Raw genomic sequence first — 21567 nt, 5'->3', positions numbered from 1 at the left:
ACTATGTAGCTTTACATGGAAAAAGAGAACTGAGCCAAACAGAATGTGAGTTCACACATGTGCACATGCAGGGGGTGTGCCTGTGTAAGTGTATGTGCATCTGAGAGTGCTTACTTATTTAATAAAATAGACATAGGTTATGAGGAACTACATCCACCTCATTTTAAGTTATTTTAATCAGTTTTATCTGCTGTACTCACTACCTTTTATTCCATGTTGATTCAGATTCAACACAGTTACAGATTTCTAGAAGGAGATGAGCATCAATCTTAGGAGTTTGGGATGTCTTTACATCAAATCATAGTTCCCCCAAGTCTGGAGTCTATTGAGGATGGTAATGACTACACTGAGTTCAGTGTTCCATTAGTAATATGGAGAGGTGGTCTCTGCTGCTTTCAAACAGTATGCACCTCTCTAGTGTGCACATTTGAGTTGAAATTAGAAAACATTGTAGACCAAATGACAGCTGTTGAAACTGACAGAAATATTTGAAGATGTGGCATTAGGTGACTGCCCTCTTTTCATTGTCAAAGAGAATAACCAGAAACTTATTTGATTGACTTTTCAAAAGATTTGTGTAACACATTATGCTATGGACAGTTCAGTTGTGTCCTGTAATATCCTACTTGGGCATATAGCCCAGTGGAAAACTAGATGCTTTTCAGCTAAAATTTTTTGTTTTTGTGTTTGTTTTTCAAGACAGGGTTTTTTGTGTATCCCTGGCTATCCTGAAACCCACCCTGTAGACCAGGCTGGCCTCAGACTCAAAGATCTGCCTACCTCTACCCGACACCCCACTTCCCAGCTCAGCTAAACATTTTGAAAGAGCAATGAAAGAGTAGCACATTCTAACTTACTGTAGTTTAAATAGAGTAGGTATTTATGAAGTGCTCTCTGAGACTGGGCCAGGCAGTGGCAGGCAGTGGCACCTTCTTGCTGGTCCCCATTCCTGCCCCTGTGACTCCTTTTGCTATGTTGGGATATGGTGTCACTGGAGCCCAGGGCTTTTGCATATTTATAAACTTACTTGTTGACTGGTTTATTGTTAGACTTGTGGTTACCATGTTAAATGTAGGCTTTGGTCCAGGCATGGTTATGCACCCTTTAGTCCCAACACTCAGGAAGCAGAGGCAGGCAGATCTTTATGAATTCGAAACCAGTCTCTACATGGCAAGTTCCAGGACAGCAAGGGCCATATAAAGAGATTCTGTCTCAAGAAAAAAAAAAAAAATCGAAAAAAAAAAAAAATCGAAAAAAGTAAACCTTAAGCTTTGGATACTTATGAATCCAGAATTTAGGTTCTTTCTGGACTCAGTGTCTTCAGCTTGTGCTGAGGTTCCTGAATAGCTGTTGTGGCCTCCTGGTATGTTACTTTCATACCTCAGATGGATTTCAAGTGGAGAACCTCCTTATCTAAGGCTGGGTCTGATAAATGTGCAATACATGGTCACCAGAGAGAGAAACTGTAATATATAGGAGAATATAGGGAAAAGTTACATCCTTATACCTTTTTACAGTAGCCACTGTGTGCTTTGGTATATTTTGTAGCTGGAAGTTTTTCTGTGTTCCGCCTGGTCCCACAGCTGCTCGGTCCCACAGCCACTCAGGCCCAAGTAAACACACAGAGGCTTATTATCAATTAAGAATTGCATGGCCATAGCCTATGGATCAATTTTCTTGCTAGCTAGCTCTTATATCTTAAATTAACCCATTTCTATTAACCTGTATGTCACCACGTGTTCCATGGCTTTACCTGTGTGCTATTACATGCTGCTCCCTGGACAGTGGAATGGTGGCTCCCCTCTTTGCCATTCTCCTTCCTGTCTCTCTTAGATTTCCCGCTTGCCTCTAAGATGCCTTGCCATAGGCCAAACGGCTTTATTTATCAACCAATCAGAGCAGCACATATTCACAGCATACAGAAGACATTCCACAGCAATATTTCTTTTGCAATCATATATCTATGAGAACTTCTGAAGAACATGCACACTTATACATGTACTAGATGCTTTGGTATTATTATTATGGTTATTTTCTATGCTGGGGATTAGTGAGGGCCTTGTGTATCCTTGCTAAATAAGTGGTGTGTCACTGACCTACACACCAAGGATACACTTGAGTTGTATACAAAAGGTATTTTCTTGCCTGGCAACAATGGACAGATGCATAACACAAGTATTTTCAGGGCTCCTTTAAAAATAATTAATGCAGAGCTCATGTATTCCAGTAGAGTGAAAACCAGATGGTGAGCCTTAAAAAGAACCAACCTTCAACCAACCATTGAGTGTATTAGCTCCTCAGTAATATTTCTTACATATTCTTTTCTTGTAATGACCTCTGCTGTAGCCCATGGCTCAGAAAGATCTAGAGTAAGTGCTGATTATGGGCATGGGACCATGGTCAGCTGGCAGCATGGAAAACATGCCCTTACCTGCCCCAAACATCAAGAGCTGGGTTTTGCCTGTGAACTTGTAGGCCTTATCCTGGCTGGGACCTGGAGAGATTTTGCAGCAGACTTCACTTCCAGCAGGAGGGGTCATCGGAGAGCTTTCTCTTGGTGAGAGCAAGGTTCTGTTTGGTTTCCATTCTGTTTCAGCTCAGGGTCAAAAAGGTGCAAAAGCTAGTTCCTGGAGGAAAAAAAATCGTAGACTCATGACTTGTTAGAAGAAGCCAAGTGGTTGTTAGGAGGCTCAGAAGGGAAGAATGGTATGGGTAGAGAGACCAAGGCATGCATGGTTCTCACCCCTCAGTTAACTATTGGCAGCCTAATTGAATTTAGCTCCAGTGCCAGCTGCAGTGAGTGGGGAAATGTGGGCCTGCTTCACCGAATTGAGTTGGTTATGTGAAGAACCTGGGCATAACCAGCCAAGAATTCATGTTCTGCTCAGGGGTGCTTTGACATGGGACTATGTAGGGAACTAAGGAATCTACAAGAGAGTCATTCCTTTGTCAATGTATATATCTCTTTGGATTTCTTTGAAACCTCAACAGAATTAAGAATTGAGTACAGAAGGACTCTTCTGAAGGAAACTTAAGTATTTCATCTGGTTGGTTTTGGGGAGGGTCTAAAGAGCATCTTTCAGATTTTTTTTAGCTACATAATACTAGCACAGTAGATTATTAATGTGCGTGTGTCTTTGTTTTGTTTTTACAATAATTTTAGATTGCTAGGGATTTGCAGGAAAATGTGTAGAGACGTCCCATGCTCCTTTCACTCAGTTTTCCCCAGTGACAAATAACATCTTGTAAAGCTATATGTAGCACAGCCTCACAACTGAAGTGTATCAAGAAACAAGAAAGGCAGTTGTTTGTATAAGGGAAAGAATTCACTGGGACTCAGTTTTGAATCTACTGGGTAGGCTAGACAGGTACACCACATCTGCTGTGTACCTTAGTACCAAGGCAGGCCATAGGACACCAGCTAACCACGCACCCATCTGGTGTTTGTAGTGTTTGGAGGAATGCTTGTTCCTTTCTCCAGGGCTTCTTTACCATTGAGCTGTTATCCACAGCTCTTGTAGTTTCAATTTTTGACCGTCTCATTTTACTTTTTGTGTCTTAATATTAAACTTGTATTTATTTGTTGTATTTGAATTATTTTATATATTATATTATTTGTGTAGATTTGACTTTTACCCATTTGCTTTCAGTTAATATTATATAAGGTTTTGTTAATTTAAAGGTGAATTAGCTAGACCAGTAGTTACTAACTTGGGGTCCATAAATTGAGCAAAGTTGTCTTTAGCACCAACTTCAAGTATCATGCTTGCAGAAAGAGGGCACAGTATGTATCATTTACTTAGATTTGACAGTTAACATTTTGTCTATGTGTTGTTTTTGAAAATAGTTATTAGGATCATACCTATCTGTTAAAGTATTAATGTGGTGCCTCTGTGTGTGTGTGTGTGTGTGTGTGTGTGTGTGTGTGAGAGAGAGAGAGAGAGACAGAGACAGAGACAGAGACAGAGACAGAGACAGAGACAGAATATTTTGAGATGGGAGTTTATAATATTGCCCATATTGGTCTCAAATTCTTGGTCTCCAGCAATCCTCCTGCCTCAATATTCTGAGTAGCTCATATTATAACAATACATTATTTCACCTGGTGTATTGATGTATTTTAAAAAGACTAAATTGGTAATGATTGTAGTAATTTTTTTTTTTTGAAGGATTAGACTTTTTTGTTTTTGTAGGGAGAGAATTGTTTCATGTTGGGGACTAACTCATTTTAACTTGGGACTTGGCAGAAAATGAAGTTTCTTTCTCTTGTTGTCACTGTCTTGGTTGTTGCTGTGATGGAATACCAGTTTAAGGAAGGAAATGTGTATTTTGACTCATAGTTCTTAATATAGTCCACCATGGTAGAGAACTCGGAACAGCTCCAAGTGGCTGCTCACACACGTCTGCTGTCAGGAAACAAGGAGCAGTACATTTCTCGCGCTCACTTTCTCCTCTGTGTAGTTTGGGATCCCAGCACAGGGAATGATGCTGTGCACAGTGGCCAGGTCATCTCAACTTCATTAGCCGAATCAAGATAATCCCCTGCAGGTTTGCCTTCCAGGATGCTTTAGCGTTCAGGTTGACAGTTGAGATTAACTATACTCCCCATAGGAAAGACTGGGTGTTGGACGTTTTCTGCTTTTCCAGTTGAAAAGTCTTTACTTTATGGATGAACAGTTGGAATTTAGAGAAATGGTTTTTCTTGCAGAGCCCCGTGGCTATTACCAGAATAGGGTTCCAATCTTGTTTTAAATATTAAGGTTCTACCTATGACACATTAAATAGTGTTTGCTTTTTGGTGATTTATTAGCTATTTTTCCTCATTGCTATGACAAAATAATTAACTATAAGCAATTAAAAGAAGGAAGGTTATTCTAAGTTAGAGTGCAAGGGGATCATGGCGTGCATGGCTTGGAGCAGGAGCAGGAGTAGTCAGGAAGAGTGAATGAACAGAAAGTGAAGTTGGCTATATAACCTCCAGCCCACTCACTCCCAGTGGCCCATCTCTTCTATCAAGGCTCTACTTCTTAAAGGTTCCACGACCCCCCTAAACACTACTACCAGCTGGGGATCAGGATTTGCAACACACCAGGCTATGGTGGATATTTCACATTCAATCCACAACATTCTATTCCTGTTCCTCATAGACTCATGGCCATGACATAATGCAAAATGCATTCATTCCAACTTCAGAGTCCTCAGTCTTCACACTGCCAACATTTCAAAAGTCCAAAGTGTTTTCTGAGATGATTGCTTAACCGTGAGCTCACACAGAATTAAAAAAAAAAATTATATCCTTTCAAATATAATGCCACAAAATAAACATTTCCTTTTCAAACAAGAGGAATTGGGGCATATTAAGAAACTACCAGACAAAGCAAGGCTGTAACCCAATAGGACAAAACCAAATCCTGCAGTTCCCTGTGAGGCATCTGGGGCCGTAGAGGGAGTCATCTGCAAAGGGCTTAGGTAGTCCTTCTGCTTTTGCTACCTATAGCACACACAGCCAGTCGTGGGCTGGCTCCATTCTCTGCCTCAGCTTTTTCAGTTGAGGTCCTGTTGTTCCACCCCCTCCAACCCTGAGCTTTCATTGCAATTTTGGCTTCACTGTCACAGTTGTGTGCAGTGGCCTCTCAGGGCCTCCTTGAAATTCCTCCAGCCCTGCCACGGATTGCTTGGCCTCAGTGATTCTACAAAACCATGGTGGAAAGCTTCAGGGCCCCTCAGTCTTTTGTTTTTCATGCTTGCAAAGGCAGTGAATGATGCTGCCAAGTTCTGCTGCCAGCTTAGGGTCAGTCCTGGCTCCTTGGACCACAGTTTGCAGCAGCCTTTCTTTGTGCGTACTTTCTCTAGGCAGCTGATTTCCAGGTCAGGGACCACCTTGAGCACTCTCAGTTTTGCAAACGGGTGTAGGTGGAGTTTTCCTGTGCTAGTGGCTGCTTTCAAATAACCACTCAGAAACTTAATATTAATTGTAAATGCTCGGTCGATAGCTCAGGCATGTTAACTAGCTAACATTTAAATTAATTCATATTTCTTATTAACCTCTTCTGACTCTGCCCTTCTTCATCCCAGCATCCTTAATTTGATTGTCCTGCCTATACTTCTTGCCTGGCTACTGGCCACTAAGCTTTTTATGAAAACAATTCTGAGTACAAATCTTTACAGTGTACCAAACAATTATTCCACAGCAAATGAAGACTTTGATGGGGTCTTGCCCTTAATATACCCTTCCTATTGTTCTAGTACAGAGCAGGGGACTGAGCAATCTTAGTCTTTTTTCAGGAAGAGCTTTGGCTGCAAAGTTAAAATTGTTCCAGCCCTTTCTCTCAACAAACTGTCCATTGTTTGTATCCTGTCCATTTAGTGATTCCCCCCCCCCCCCCGAGTGAAAGTAGTAATAACCGTGCTACAGCCCGAATGCTATCCTGCTTTGAAATCTTCTCTGCCAAACATGTTAGCCCATTACTTTTAAGTTCAGCCTTATTCAGTTTCTTGGGGGTATGAACAGAATGCAGCCAGACATTGTGAAGGTGTGCAGCCTTGATGGCTTCTAGCTGACTTCCCAAGAGTCCTTCTTTCCCTGAAGGGTAAATCTATGAGTTAGGACACCACTGTCACATTTCTCTGTGCATTCTAGTCTTCCATATTCTGACCAGAATGCCCCAGCAAGCACTGTTGATAACATTATTAGCCTGCACAGTGAACTTTTCACACTCTTCCTGGGAAGCCCATTCCCAAAGCATATGGATTTGTCATACACTTTGTCATACGAAGTCAGATTTGCCACAGCAATGACTTGACTTCTCAGCACTGATTTTTCCTATTGGCTGCCTTGCATCTTGTGAAGGAAGGGGAAAGGTCTACTCCAGCTCACAATTGGAGGAGTACATTTTATTAATGGTGAGGAAGGGCAATGTCAGGAGTGGGAGGCTGGGCAGGGTGCATTGCATCTGCACTTAGGAAGCAGAATTTGAACAGGAAATGAAACTGGGTTAAACCTCAAGATTCACACCCTTTTATCTACTTTCTCCAGCAAGGCTCTGCCTCATAAAGGTTCCATAATCTTCTGAAATAGCGCCTACCTACTTGGGCCAAGTTTTTAAACACACGAGTCTGTGAAAGACATTTCACATTCAGACCACAACTTGTATACAATATTCATCTCTTTGGCCAAGAAAATTAATCTCATTTTCATGTCCTTTTTAGAATTGTAGATATCGTAATTAATTAGAAATGCTAACAATCACCAGATGTGGTGGCACAGGCCTTTAATCTTAGCACAGGTTAGGCAGAGGCAGGTGTATCTCTTGAGTTCGAGGCTAGCCTGGTCTACAGAGTGAGTTCCAGGGCAGCCAAGGCTACAAAGAGAAACTATCTAGAAAAAAATAAAAACAAAACAAAATATACACACACACACATCCAAAAAACTCAGAAATGCTAATAATTATAAACAGTAGCATGATATGTTTTTTATACCTTCATGCTTAGATTTCATGTCCCAAGAAAATAAATTGTTGGGCTGACCATGTCTGTAATCCCAGCACTTTGGAGGCAGGGGGATTGCCCCAAATAGAGTAAGCTGGGCTTTGTTTAGAAGACAAAGACTTCGTCACTGAACTAATAAAAAGTGTTTTAGCCTTTTACCTATAGACATAAATTTGAAGCACATAAGTACCTTCCAAGTCGAATTTATAGTTGTGAGCCTCATAGAAGTTGGACTCAATATTTTATAGCCATGTCTTTGCTTTTTCCTGGAGACAGTCAGTCTTACATCATTTCTTAGAATATTGCTCAGGATTAAACAAGATAAAGCTTCAGTTTGCTTGTACGTAGGATGGAAAAATAATCCCCACATTGTAGATTTTTTTTTTAATCAGGGTTAAAGTGCCTAATTTAGTGATGTTTACTTGATAAGCTGTGATTCCTTGCTTCATTGTTCTCTTTATATTGAAATGCCATTTTAAAAGTCATTTTATCATTGTATGTTGTGTGTATTTTGCATGCACATATGCACGTATGTCTTCACCACATGCATGCGGTGCCAACGGAGGCCAGAAGAGGGCCCTAGATCTCTGGAACAGGAGTTACAGATGGTTGTGAGCTGCCATGTGAGTGCCGGAAATTAAGCCCAGGTCCTCTGAAAAAACAACTGGCGCTCTTAACCACTGAGCTGTCTTCCCAGCCCCTAAAACACCATTTTGCTGAAGATATTTTAAGGCCATCTGGTGTTCTTAATGCATATTTGGTTCTGTGATGAATTAGAATGGTTAATTATGCTGTAGAAACAATTATTCTTTCTTAAAAAAGCTTTCTGACAGGGTGTGCCTTATAATTGTTAATGAACATTTCACATTCAGGTTGGATGCCTACATATTTTAGTTCAAGTTTATTTTATTTTTCTAAGTAAAATTAATAAATTGCTCAATATATTTTGTACAACTAACTTTTTTTTTTTAAATATATCTGTCTTCTGTCCTTCCATTGTTCTGTTCTCTGTCCCTACTCTGTTATTGTAGAGCTTGAGGCTACAAAGTCAAATCAGCATGGGCATGGGGAGATGATCAGTGAAGTTTAGAGGCGTCTAGGCACAGACCTCCGGTGCCCTGCTCTGATGGAGGCACGTAGGACAGACACACTTCTTCCAAAGACACCTGTGCATATTTCTCTCTCTCTCTCTCTCTCTCTCTCTCTCTCTCTCTCTCTCTCTCTCTCTCTCTCTCTCTCTCTCTCTCTCTCTCTCTCGTTTTCGAGACAGGGTTTCTCTGTGTAGCTTTGCGCCTTTCCTGGATCTCGCTCTGTGGCCCAGGCTGGCCTCGAACTCACAGATATCCGCCTGGCTCTGCCTCCCGAGTGCTGGGATTAAAGGCGTGCGCCACCACCGCCCGGCGACACCTGGGCGTTTTCATCCACCATCAGAGCTTGCTGGACTCCGGCCCTGAGCTTTAGTTTGGGGCTGACAGTATAAGCATCACTGTTGGTCCGATTCTCCAGCAAGAGTTCCACACAGTGCCCTTTGGTCTTCCTTCTGAGCCACACTCCACATCTCCTCCGTATCTTTCTGAAAGGCTGGGCAGCTTCTCTACTGACCCTATGAGCTGGCAGCTTGCCTCCTCCCTCCTGGAGGTTGGGGAGGAATCAAGGTAGCCGCGGAGGGAGCTAGAGCCAGACAGAACTCCAAGCCAGCCTGCGTTCTCACCCATCCCACCTCACTGTTCACTGCCCCCTGCTCCCATCTCCAGCGCGCTGACGGAGCCTGCAGAGACAGATGCTCTAACTGTTGCTGTTGGTGCTGCGACATTTGTTCTGCCTCAGAGAGCAGCAGTGAGGGTAGTAGCGGCCAGAAGGATGCTGTACTTATGGGGGTGAATCATTTTCCCAGGAGACCACTGGGACCATTTCTTTTGTGAATGAGTGAAGGTATTGCTGCAGAAAAGGTGGATGTTGTCTTGGCGGCTGTTTCGAAACCCTTTGACAGTGCCTGCTGAACTCCACTCTGTACCAGCGCTTCTGGACTCCCTTTACCCTAGAACTAAAGGAGGTTGTGGTTCCCATTAGGTTGTTTAGGGAGAGGAGAAACACGGGGGGGGGGGGGGGGGGGGGCGGCGGGGAGTGTGCACCAACAGATGTTAACAATACTTGATTTTTCATGAAGTATATTTCATTCATACTCTTTCCTTTCCCCGGCTCCTTCAGGGTCTGTGTGTCCACAGTGAATTGTCAGTCTTAGTGTCCCGTGCTCATCTAGAGGTAGAGAGTGGGTTTCCTTTTCCGTAGGCTGCTTCTCAGTTGCTTAGCTTCTGACTGCTTCCGGTATTTTTTCCTGCTGCCTTGACAATTTTATGATAGCCAAAAAAACTCAAATACCATTGAAAAGAGCAAGGGCCTCAAGAGTTCGTTTCTCATTATCTCAAGATCTTACGGTCTGTTTCTCCAAGAACTCAAGTATGTTAATCTTAAGTGAGGTCACTTTACTGAGATGTCTCCTCAGGCTCAGGTTGTTTTGGTTTGGTTTGGTTTGGTAAAGGTTATAAGCCTGTCAGCTGCTTCTTTTCCCCATCCTATGTCTGATTTTAGTCAGCAAAACTGCAAACAGAAGCCACAGTTCTTTGGTGCCATATTTTAGCCCAAAGTGTAGTATTCCATAGAAAGATCAGCTGTTGAATGTGCACAGTGTGCAGCCTCCATTCCTGACAGGGTTTTTTTATCTTCTTGATAGGTTCGTTAGTGTAGGCCTGAGCGTGAATGTAATTGTTCTGACCTGTAGGTTGTGTGTGTGTGTGTGTGTGTGTGTGTGTGTGTGTGTGTGTGTGTGTGCCCGCCCACCCGTCCTGCATCATTCTTGATGCTGTGAGCCCTGTTCTGGATGACTTGATGCTGTGAGATTTGCTCAGACATGTCTTGGACGGTCTTCTTCTTCCCAGGCAGCTCGTGGCTCTTGCTGTCCCTGTGCTTCAGAGTGTGGGGCTTGGTCCCTCGTGGTTTGTTTCAGTAGTGTCCATCCCTGCCCTGCGCCCTTCTCTTGTTCCAGTTCAGTCTCTGCTGTGAACATGGAGATTGAAAACGCTGTGTCAGTGGGCAGGAGAATGCTCTTAAAAGGCTGACAAGGAAGGTGGCACGATCTGACCTTTCTCCTATTCTTCACGTTTATTGCTAGTCGGGGGAGGAAGAACTAGGCGGACTTCAGTGTGATAATACCCTTTCTCCTTGTGAATTTAAGTTGGTAATGGTCTGTCAGAGTCTTCACTGGGGATATTCATTTGGGCATATAACTAATTGGCCTAAATTTTAGTCTATAAACCAGTAGGTACTGTTGAGGAGGAAATGTCATTTGAAAGTCAGTCCCCACCCTCCCTCCCCCCCTTTCCCTGTGTGTACATATGTATGTATGAATGATGGTGATGGACATAATTTTCCTTTGATGCAGAATCCCAGCCCTGCCATCCCACTACTTTGAATGTAGGCATGGGATTGTAGGTGGTCCTCTTTCTGACAAGTGTGCTCTGTTTCTTGTCTCCTGTGAGAGTTCCAGTTTTAAAACAATTGCTCTGACTTGGCCAACCTCAGGAGACTCCAGACAAACTCTTACCATGTGTTTTGCTTTATGGTCATGGAGAGTGCCAAGAGAAGGTCTCTGGGGAGCGATGGCTGTGCTGTTATTAGGGAGTGGCATCACTTGTCTGCTGGCAGATGGAGAGCAGCTGCGGTGTTCTGAGACTCTTCTCTTCCAGAGAGTTCCACTGCCTCCCGTCTGTCTCCTTACTTGCGCTGTCCCCACGGCTCTAGAATAGAGGGAGGAAGAAGGACTAAAGAACCTAATCTCAAGTTAGTGAGCTGCGTTGAGATCAAACGGAAGTAGGCATGCAGTAGGCTGCCCTGGAGTTCTGTGTTAGGATTCATAGTCACTTACCTTTCTAGTCATCTGAATTGGAAGTCTGTTTTTCTTCTACTTTAAATAACTGGTATGCAGCTTTCTTGCATGAGATAGTTAAAGTAGCAGGTTCAAGATAACACCAACGTCTGTTTTCAAAACTTGAGAAGTTTTATTTTATCTGCCCATTTGAATTGGATCATGCTAATCCTGTAAAAGTTCATTGTTCTATCCACAAAATCTCACATCTTAAACAGTTGTCTTATATATCTTTTAAAAGCACATTTGAAAGAGCAGCTGTTCTCTGATAAGATGTACACAGTGCTTGCTCAGCATCAGTGGGGTGTGCAGTGTGTTCAGAACGTACCCTAGGCTGCATTTAAGGGAGTGGCAGCGGAGAGTTCATGGTGGTGGTGCCCCCCATGTAACGCTGCTGAACAGGACAAGCATCAACAGCGGATGAAGAGAATTCATTATCTTCCCTTACCAGTTGTTTTGGTATCTCTAGATTATAGTCATCCTTCCTGTTTTTCTAAGAAGGAACACCTGCAGGTTTTTTATGTCATTGTATGAATAGAGGTAACAGCCTATCTGGTTAGGACTCACATTTGTTACTCATTGTTAGCAAGAGATTTAGCCTAACTGGCCGTTGGGAAGAAAACAGGTTACACTGGCATTGGCTGATTTGGCCTGTGACATCCTTCCTCTGTCTTCTTGCTTCATCACAGCAGTAAGTTGGTGAGCTGTTTTAGATTTCCTGTCTGTCCACTGCAGCTAGCAGGAAGGCCATGCTGGGGATTTGTGTCTGTGTTTATCAGGGCTTGCTTTTATGTTAAAGGCTGCTGTAGGAATACTTTATAAAGCCAAAGATAATTGTAGTTCATTTTCTTAAAACCACAGCACATATTTGCTGTGTGCTAAACACTGTAAAGATATTTTCATGCTAACCTAGTTTATATTTACCATCCTGGGTGGCCTCACTTGCCAGGAATGGATCTCTTATCTTGGATGTAAAGAAACTGAGCGTAAGGAATTGGCTCGTGTTATTTTTAAAGTAAAAACACCATCATTGTAATGGTTAATATTTAGCAAAGCAGGTTTCGTAAAGGATAAGACCATGTATTTATATATTTATGCAAAGGTGTGCACATGTGTGTATATGTGACAAAGAAAAAGAGGCCATGATTTTGAAAGGAAGCAAAGTGGGGGGTGAGGTATGAGGGAGGGATCTTAGGTAGGAAAGAGAAGGAAGAAATGACCTAATTACATATTAACTAAAAAATAAAATTTGATCAAAAATCTTTGGTTGTTTACAAATACTTTAAAAGTCAGAATTAGGAAGTCATTATGTTATTGCTTCCAATATGAGCTATTTATAGTTTTCATGGTATCTGTACTTTTGATTCAGTCTTGTCATGTTAGCAATTGATACTCAACAAAAATTATTCAATCAGAAGTGCTGTGTCTTGGCACATTAATTTTAAGGAGTGTGATAGATTTTTTAAAAATCGTGATTAGTCCCTGGTGCTTCATGCCTCTGATCCCAGGAGAAGTTAAGGCCAGCAAGATTGTGGGTTTCAGGGCAGCCTGTTCTGCAGAGTGAGACGGTGGCCCGATGAACCCAAGTCCTGGTTCTACTCTCTCGGTGCTAGGTAAGTGGAGACATGATCTGTGGGGTTTTCTTTGTCATCCTCTGGAGGAAGTGAAGCGCGTGAATCAGGTTGTTTTAATGTAGTGCACTGTGTCAAAGCGAGTGGATGTCAGGCTATTTCAGGAGCGTGTTCCTAACAAGCAGGATAGTCACAGCCAACAGGTGGTTGTTGCTCACCCCTTCTCCCATGTGGTTGTGTGCTCTAATTTCTTTACCTGGCAATCTCTAGTTAGAGCCAGGCACCATGAATTTTACCTTCTTGGGTTCATGATATTTCATACTTTTGTAGTCTTGACTTTGGGCGGGGGTGGGGGATGTCCAGTTAACTGCCATACACTGGGGCTTGGATCAGTATCTAGTCGGGGACTCATTTCCTCGCTGTTGGGACTCTGGCCTCCAAAGTCCTGGGAGATGATGTTTTCCAGTTGGGTGTATAGCAGTTTGCCCTATTCCTTTTTCTGCAAGTGCTGGTGGTTTCTGTTGACAGATGCCTTTTAAAGACTAGATTCCTCCTTTAACTCCACGTGATTTCTTCATGGTGGTGCTCCACTGCAACCCCAGAAGGGCTCCCTGTCCCACGCCTTTCTTGCTGTGCCCTTCTCTATGCTCTGGACATCTATTCATGGGGTTGCTGCGGATTCTCCAGACTCTCTGCTCTACCCCCTGAGCTCGCAGGCTCCTCTTGCCCAATCGAGTCTCCTGTTCTTGGTTGGTCTAGACTGCCCATCATTGCCTGGTATCTTAACCTCTTTAGGATTTGTCTAATTTTAGTTGTTTAAGTAGGAGGGCAAATCTTCTGGCCCCTTGATACTTTATCTCCTCCAGGAGCGGAAGTCCCTTTATTCTTTCTAGTTGAAGATACTTCTCAGAGCATAGCCTTTATCTGAGCATGCCAAATCAGCAAGCAGGAGCTCCTGAGACCTGAGGTCACGGGCTGGCCGGTGGGAGATGCACACACAGGTGCTGCCCATCATTCCCTTGCAGCTGCTCCTTGACAATCCTCACTTGGATCTGTTTGTAAGGTTTAAGAAACACTGTTCCGTGTACACGGTATTCTTTTCTTTCTTGTAGTATGTAGTATGGGGAACTTCGTGGAATTTGCTACCGGCATAGACCAGTGTCTGGATGGCCTGAAGCTGTGTCCCTGTAAGGGAGCCTCTGACAGTCAGAATTGAAGACAGGACGGTGAGCTTCGTCCTTGCTTCCTTTTGGGAATGACGGACTTTTGGAAACCGCTGGTCTTAGGTCACTGTCTGGATAGGTAGTCACAGCAGACAAGAAGGAACAAGCCTGAGGCCTTGGAATGCCTCTGGCCTAGTCCCAGCTAGGCTGTGTGGTTCTTCAGGTTTGGCAGTAGCCCTCCAGCATTAGGGATGGGAGGCAGAGGATGGGAGACAAACATGGAGGCAGACCGTAAGAACTGACAGAAAGTTCTCACGGGGCTCACTCCTGTCCCATAAACCAGTGTTTATTCATTTTCAGAGTTAGTTAAATATTGCATGGCCATGTAGGAAATTCGAAGATTAAAGAAGAAACTCACCTAGAGATAGTCTTTAGTAGACTCTTCTCCTCTTCCTCCTTTTTTCTCCTGTGCACTTATTTAACCCTGGTACAGCTATCTAAACATGTGCACATTTACATTGTGGATGGTCACATTTCATTGCCAAGGTCATGACTGCTTTGCTAGCTTAGATTTTGGATTCCTTTTTTTTTTTTTTTGTTCTTACAATTTAAAAGTTTGGGCCTTTAAAATGTTGAAGTGTAATCACAATTTGGTTTTCAAAATAAATTTGGATTACTTAAGGTTTTATTATTCAAAACACTTATACCTATGGTATTTTGCCTTATAGATTGGGATTGACTATGATATCTGTGTGTAGACATGAAACTTTGTCCAGTCCAGTAGTTCAGGAACCTAGAAAAATAGTGTGTTATTGGACTTGATGAAAGTCATCCTGTGCTGTGCCTTTTGGTAGGGCTTTGTCATGGAGTTGTGCATTGGGCTTCTGTGATTTCTTGGTCTCTTTCATGGAAAGGGTTCTGCTCACTGTGTTTGTCTTTTAGTTGCAGTCTCAAGTCTGTTTCATTCTTCCATGGTGGGACTTGTTTGTTTTTAATCACATGCAACAACCAGGTGACTAATAAGGTCTGATCAAAATACTCAGCAAGGGACCAACTTGGGTAGAGAAAGACGTAGAAGATGCTGAGGGCTGTTCTGACTAGATGTGCCATTAGACAAAGAAGAGCCTCAAGGACAAGGCCATTATCAAAATAAATACACTGATTATTCGGTTACATAAAAGTAGTGTGACTTTAATATTAATACAGAATATGTTCAAGAGTTTATCTTCTAGATCTTTTGAGCAACCTTTTGTGTATATGTGATTTTTCACTTTGGTTATATTAATTTTCGTGATGAGTTTTTACTGTAGTACTGAGTGATTTGGATGAGGATGTTAATTTTGAAGACTGTCATTCTTGTGACCTGATCCCATAATCTTAATTTTGTTCTAAAATGTGTCTTCTTCTAGAATCTGTAAAATTGTCTTCATTTACATATTGTTGAATGGCGAATTTAAATTTTGTAACTTTTTATCTTTGAATCAAATTAAACTTAATTGATTCTGTGCTCTCTTACTTGGCATGTGTTGAGTAACACTCAGATCTCCCAGGACTCTGTAAGTTGAAATATCTCATTTTCTTTCAGTTTGCAGGCATAAGGAAGAGCCGAGTAGCAGTTGACTGTAAACTGTTCTTAAGAAGCAGGCATTTTCTTTCAGGAGCACGCTCAGTTATACATCTCAGTGCAGAAATCCTCCAGAGGGACCATTTGTCTCTCTGGCAGCCTTTTTCTCCCCCTCACAAAGACCCCCGGTTGCCCCTCTAGTTGCTCACCTGTCAGTAACTGATGTTGAAGTCTGTGAAGAAGCCAGGTGGAAAGATGGTAAACTCAGAGCATTTCTCAGTCCTCTTGCGGCCCAGTTAGCATCTCCGAGGGCTGCCTGTTTCTGATCAGACAATACTGCCTGCCATCAGTGGAGTGAGAGAGGGCTTAGACAGGAAGGGCTCAAAGCAACATTTGAAGGGAACACAACAGGGCTGGAGATGGTCGCTCGGTGGTAGAGCACTCACCTAGCAGACTTAGGGCACTGCAAAACAAACTTCAGAACCCCACCAAAGGGGACATTAAAAGACAAAGAGCCGAACTAATACTATGCACCCTGTGTGCTCGCTCAGATGGTGAAGTGAGCAGTGCTTTTCATCTGCCTCATTTACAGCCCATGGCTGCTTGTGCAAATTAATGCTGTGCAGATGTTGGCTCTTCCCAGCCCCCAGTCCTCTGATAGCCAGGGAGCCAACTGAAAACTCATCCACTGTCAGAACCCAGCTCCAGACAAAGACCTTTTCTATGAGAATTGCTCCTGTTGGTCAGAGGCCAAAATGCTAATTGGCACCAGCTGCATTAACTCACTAAGTGGGGGTCAGCAGCTGCCTCACCATTGGAGGAAACCAGAAGAGAGCCCTCTTTCCCTTTTTCTCCAAGAAGCTCCCACCCAATCCTCCAGATCCTCCTATTTGTGATCATCTTGGCACCCCTAAAGTGGAGTATGAAGGACACAGTAATTTGGACTCACAACTAGACCCATGGGATGATACATAAGCTTTCTCTGTATAGCTTTGTCAATTCAGCTATTTGTTTAAATGTCATCCCCAAGTCTGTTTACTGCTCTATCTTCTACTTAAATAAGGTGTTTACTTTGGTGGTGGTATGTGCGTGTCTATTAAATGTTGACATGAGACTACCAATCTTATTCTTTTAGAAAACACGTATTTATTTTATGTTTATGGGTGTTTCTTCTGCATGCATGTCTGTGGACCACATGTATACCTGGTCCCTGTGGAGGCCAGAAGAGGGCATTAGATCCCCTGGAAATGGAGTTCTAGATGGTTGTGAGCCTCCGTGTGGGTGCTGGGTATAGAACTTGGGTCCTCTGGAAGAGCAGCCAGTGCTTTTTATTGCTGAGCCATCTCTCCAGCTCCCAAACTTACTTAAACTAATGGTCAAAGGAAATTGGAATTCAAAACTTGGTTCATTATAGGTGTAGTCTAAAGACAGTGTAGACTATAGCATACTAAGTGTTAGTCCTTGGATTCTAGCTGTGATTGTCCCAATCTGTATTTCTGATGTTCTTTCCTCCAAGGCTAGGCCTTCATATTAAGTCAGCAAAGGACAATAAGTGGTGCCAAATTTCTTTGTATTAGATATGCAGTAGTCATCTATTTTAAAATCATAAAAACAGAAGTAATGTTCAGAATATCATTACATTACATCATCCTAAAACAGTACTTTGGAAAGGAGACCACAGTTTCCTCTCGGTATTCTTTGTAGTCAAGTTTCTTATGGCTTATGGCTTGACTACTAGGGCATAAGACCCCTAGGGCATATTTTGGCAAGTAAATGAATGTGATCACTGTATCTCTAGATGATATTTCAGTCCTGTAGAAAGGCTACTGTTAAATTTGATTGCACTTGAGGTCTTGTATTTCATTGGCTTTTAGTTGTAACCCAGTTTCTCTTTTTGAGATGAGTCCCTTTAGATAGTCTATAAACTTGCATAGTCTTCCTGCCTCAGCCTCCCAGATGCTGGGATTCCAGGCCTCCCCCTGCCTGGTTTTGGAGGTGTTACCGTGTGAATCTTGTCATGGTGCAGTATGGCTACAGAACACAATAATGTGTTTTTGTCTAGAGGTGTTAGAATTAGCAGAAACAATGCCATGAAAATCTGCCAATCATATTTATCAATATACATACTCAACATTTTTAGACCAGGACAACACTGAATTTAAGCTTTAACAACTTCAGAATATGCGTTTGTGTAGATATAGTTTTCCTGGTCCTGCCTGGCCCAGGGTCAGGACAAATCTCTCTCACCCGCCAGTCCCACAGCTGCTCAGACCCAACCAAGTAAACACACAGAGACTTATATTGCTTACAAACTGTACGGCCACAGCAGGTTTCTTGTTATCTAGTTTTTATATCTTAAATTAACCCATTTCTATTAGTCTGTACCTTGCCACATGGCTTACCGGTATTTTACATGTTGCTTGTCCTGGCGGCAGCTGGCAGTCTCTCTACCTCAGCCTTCCACTTCCCAGAATTCTCTTCTCTGCTTGTCCTGCCTGTACTTTCTGCCTGGCTACTGGCCAATCAGTATTTTATTTATTAACCAGTCAGAGCAACACATTAACATACAGAACATCCCACAGCACGTTTGTTTTTTAATCAGTGGGTTATGGAACTAAGTACCTTTGGAAGCTCTTGACTTCTTAACACGATGAACAGCTGGATCCTAGAAAGAATTGCTGTTACTCAAAGGAAAAAGTGCATTGCAGCTAGTCAGACTGTTCGGATTCTTAATTACTCTTCGGGGAGCTGCTGATGGGAGACTCTTGGGTAGCGTTTATTCTCAGCCAAGAAGTAGAACCTCTTGTCTAGTGGGATGGGACAATGACCCTGGGAAAAATCAAGCAAGATAGAGAGTGGAGGAAGTGGGGAGTGGGGGATATATGGGTAATCATGTCTCTAAACCAGGACAGCTCTCACAGCAGTGAACTGAGGGTTGGCGGGCGATTGAACTGTAAAACAAAGTTAGTGTTTTCACTTTTTCCTACCTTAAAAGTATTCTTTTGTTTTGTACATCTATTCTCTGTAAAGACAAGGTCTCACTGTTTATCCCTGGCTTGCAACTCTGTATATAGAAGGAGCTGGCCTCAAAGGGCTTGGATTTAAGGTGTGCCCATCACACTTGGCTATGTACTTTTTTTTTTAATATTCCAAATTTCTATATGGCTATCGATTTTTTTTTAATTTAAATAAAAATAGATCAGATCTTTAGTTTCTTTTATGATCTCCTGGCTACAGCTAGTGTGAGGAACAGGATATTTGGCTCTTTGGAGCATGTGTTTAGCTGTGGCCCTTGTTCCAGGAGCGGCATTAGATGGCTTTGTAAGCAGGCCACAAATGTTCTTTGCCAACAGACTTAACCACCTTTTCATGCCTCATGAATATTATTCTGTACATAGGAGGTGCATGTACAGATAAAGGACACAATTAAAGCCTTTCTCTGAATCAAGAATTCTTAGTTTTGTTAGGGACTTATTTCTTTCTGCTTTTGTTAATTATTACTCCTTTTTGTTTTAATATAAAGTTCCTTTGAAGACAAAATTCAGATAGAAGCATTTTTTTTCCTATATCAGCCAGGTTAAATGCTAGTTTTGTGTAGAATTAAGATAGTTACTATAACTATAATTATTATCCCAGTTTCCATTGCTGCTTTGAACATGAGCATGTTTGAATGCCTTGTTGAAATGATACACATTTGGTATGATTTTCCTCTGCACGGGGCTCAGAGGAGAGTCATTATAGAGCCTATATTTGACCACTCTGCTGCTTTGTTGATAGTCATCTCCTATGGAAGTTACAAGATCACTGTATTTGCAGAATGTTCTGCAACATCTCAGTATCTGTGTCTTTGATATTACATATCTTTTTTGGCAATGATACCCAGGAGGAGATCTCCCATCCTTAGAATCACTGCTTTAAGATGACTGCACGCCTTCTTAGGTGTTTGGTTTCTAAAGCAAAATATATAACTGAAATGGTATTTAATATTTTTCTTCTATTTTCTTTCATCTTATTTTTATATCTAATTAATGATAGTTATCTTTTATTTTAAAGTATAGTAGTGATAGAGTATAAAATTTTCCTTCTTTAAGGCTTTAAGAAAGCTGTTGATGCTTGCCTAAAGCAATTGATGTCTTCAGACTTTGTGCCTGTACACATATACACACATGCACATTCGTTGGTACTCTTCTGTGCTTCACTGGACGTGCGTGTATACACACCTGTACATTACTCAAATTATTCCACGAGAAGGGAAGAATGAGAAGGTAGAGTGGGTGTGTGTGTGCGGAAGTCTAAGGAGGTTGCAGCAATGGCGTGCATAAAGAATTTGAGAGATTTGATCATGAATTTTACCTGAAGAACTTACACCATGCTTTCTCACCACATGGCTGATTCCTGCGCGCGCACACAAACTCACATCCACCCACCCCACATACGATTTTCTAATTTTAATTCTAATTTTCCTTTATTTGGATGATGCTTAGAGAGCTTTCTTAACCTGCCCTCTTACAGGAGGTTTGTCAGTATGTGCAGCAGGTAACAGAATAAAATGGCCATGCTCTTGCTTCACTTTCTTCCCCAAGTGTGTGGGAGAGAGGTGGAGACTGGGACTCCTCACATTTTATCACTTACAGGACAACTGATTTACGTGTTTGTGCCTGTATGTCTGTTTCCTTCTTCTCCCTCTTCCCATCTTCTCACAAGGACTTTCCTTTCCTCCTGCTGCTCAGCTTACTAATATAGGAGCAGGCACAAGGAAGAGCTTAGTCTGAAACAATCTGTATACGAGGTTGGCTCTGAGTGCAACCTAGTACACCACCCCTGGAAGTCGTGTGTTGTCACCTGTCTAATACTTTGCAAACCTGTTCTTAAGTGTATTCATAAATGTCTCCTAAGGAGGAAATAGCCTTTCCTAATGATTAATTGAAATAGTATCAGTCAAATTACCTTTTACACGAGGGTGGCCGGGTTGGGTGATGGGGTGGCGGGTGTTGTTTCACTTGAGCAAACTGCCTCCTAGAAGTAGAATAACTAGCCTGAGGTCACAGGTAGTGGGGGATCAGGCTGGAACTCTGCCCTGGTCCATCCTGCTGTTTCTCACACTTGTTCTTTGCCTCTCCTTTCTCGTGGTCACATTCAGAAGGGTGAGCTGGGAATGGAGGAAGCGTATGCTCCTCCATCACTGTCCGTTTGCTGGTGTGGGAGGAAAGCAAATCATTCAGAAGCCACATGTTTTGTTACTTTTTTTCTTCAGGATGAAGAGGAAGAAATTAAACTGGAGATAAATATGCTGAAGAAATATTCTCATCATAGGAATATTGCAACGTACTATGGTGCTTTCATAAAAAAGAGCCCTCCAGGACATGATGACCAACTCTGGGTAGGTAGATGCTTGCGAGCCTTTGGTGTGCTTTGTCTGTGGTTATTGTACTAAGGGAATTAAGGACTTCACAGGGACCACGGAGAAAGGGTGGTCCAAAACCAGAGGGGGGGCTTGTTATCCTTAAGCTTCCCTGTCCTATGTCTGTACTATGGCAAGGAGGTCGGGAATGGAGGCCATTTATAGGAAGCTGTTTCATAGAAAGCTCAAGAAAGTGTGATGTTGTCAGCCATTCATTAGTAACATCGATGATAGTAGTTTATTATGAACAGGAAATTCCAGTGCATTCAACCTTCAAAAAGTTATATTCAAACGATGATTGAGAGACTCATCTGTGTGAGTTGCATGAATTAAACTGAAGGTGTTGAATTTATAAGGCAAGAAGATAGAATGATAGCTTTTTCTAATGATTTTTAAAAGGCTAATGTAGAAAACATAAGCAGCTTGGTACCGACCTGAGAGAGGTAAAAGGAAGAGTA

At 42.3% G+C, this 21567-nt stretch overlaps 1 protein-coding gene across 50 annotated transcripts in view; it reads left to right on the top strand.

Moving 5' to 3' along the window:
- Map4k4 (mitogen-activated protein kinase kinase kinase kinase 4) overlaps positions 1-21567 on the top strand; it is a 151912-nt gene that overhangs the window by 64898 nt on the left and 65447 nt on the right. For all 50 annotated transcript variants that reach the window (XM_076557402.1, XM_076557405.1, XM_076557401.1 and 47 more), the window contains exon 4: positions 20963-21088. In XM_076557402.1, coding sequence (XP_076413517.1) covers positions 20963-21088 — 126 coding nt within the window. The remainder of the gene's footprint in view (positions 1-20962; positions 21089-21567) is intronic.

This window comes from Peromyscus maniculatus, chromosome 21 (assembly GCF_049852395.1).
Source record: "Peromyscus maniculatus bairdii isolate BWxNUB_F1_BW_parent chromosome 21, HU_Pman_BW_mat_3.1, whole genome shotgun sequence".
NCBI lineage: Eukaryota > Metazoa > Chordata > Mammalia > Rodentia > Cricetidae > Peromyscus > Peromyscus maniculatus.
Note: the sequence above shows the minus strand (reverse complement) of the source record. Positions and strands in the feature narration are given on the sequence as shown.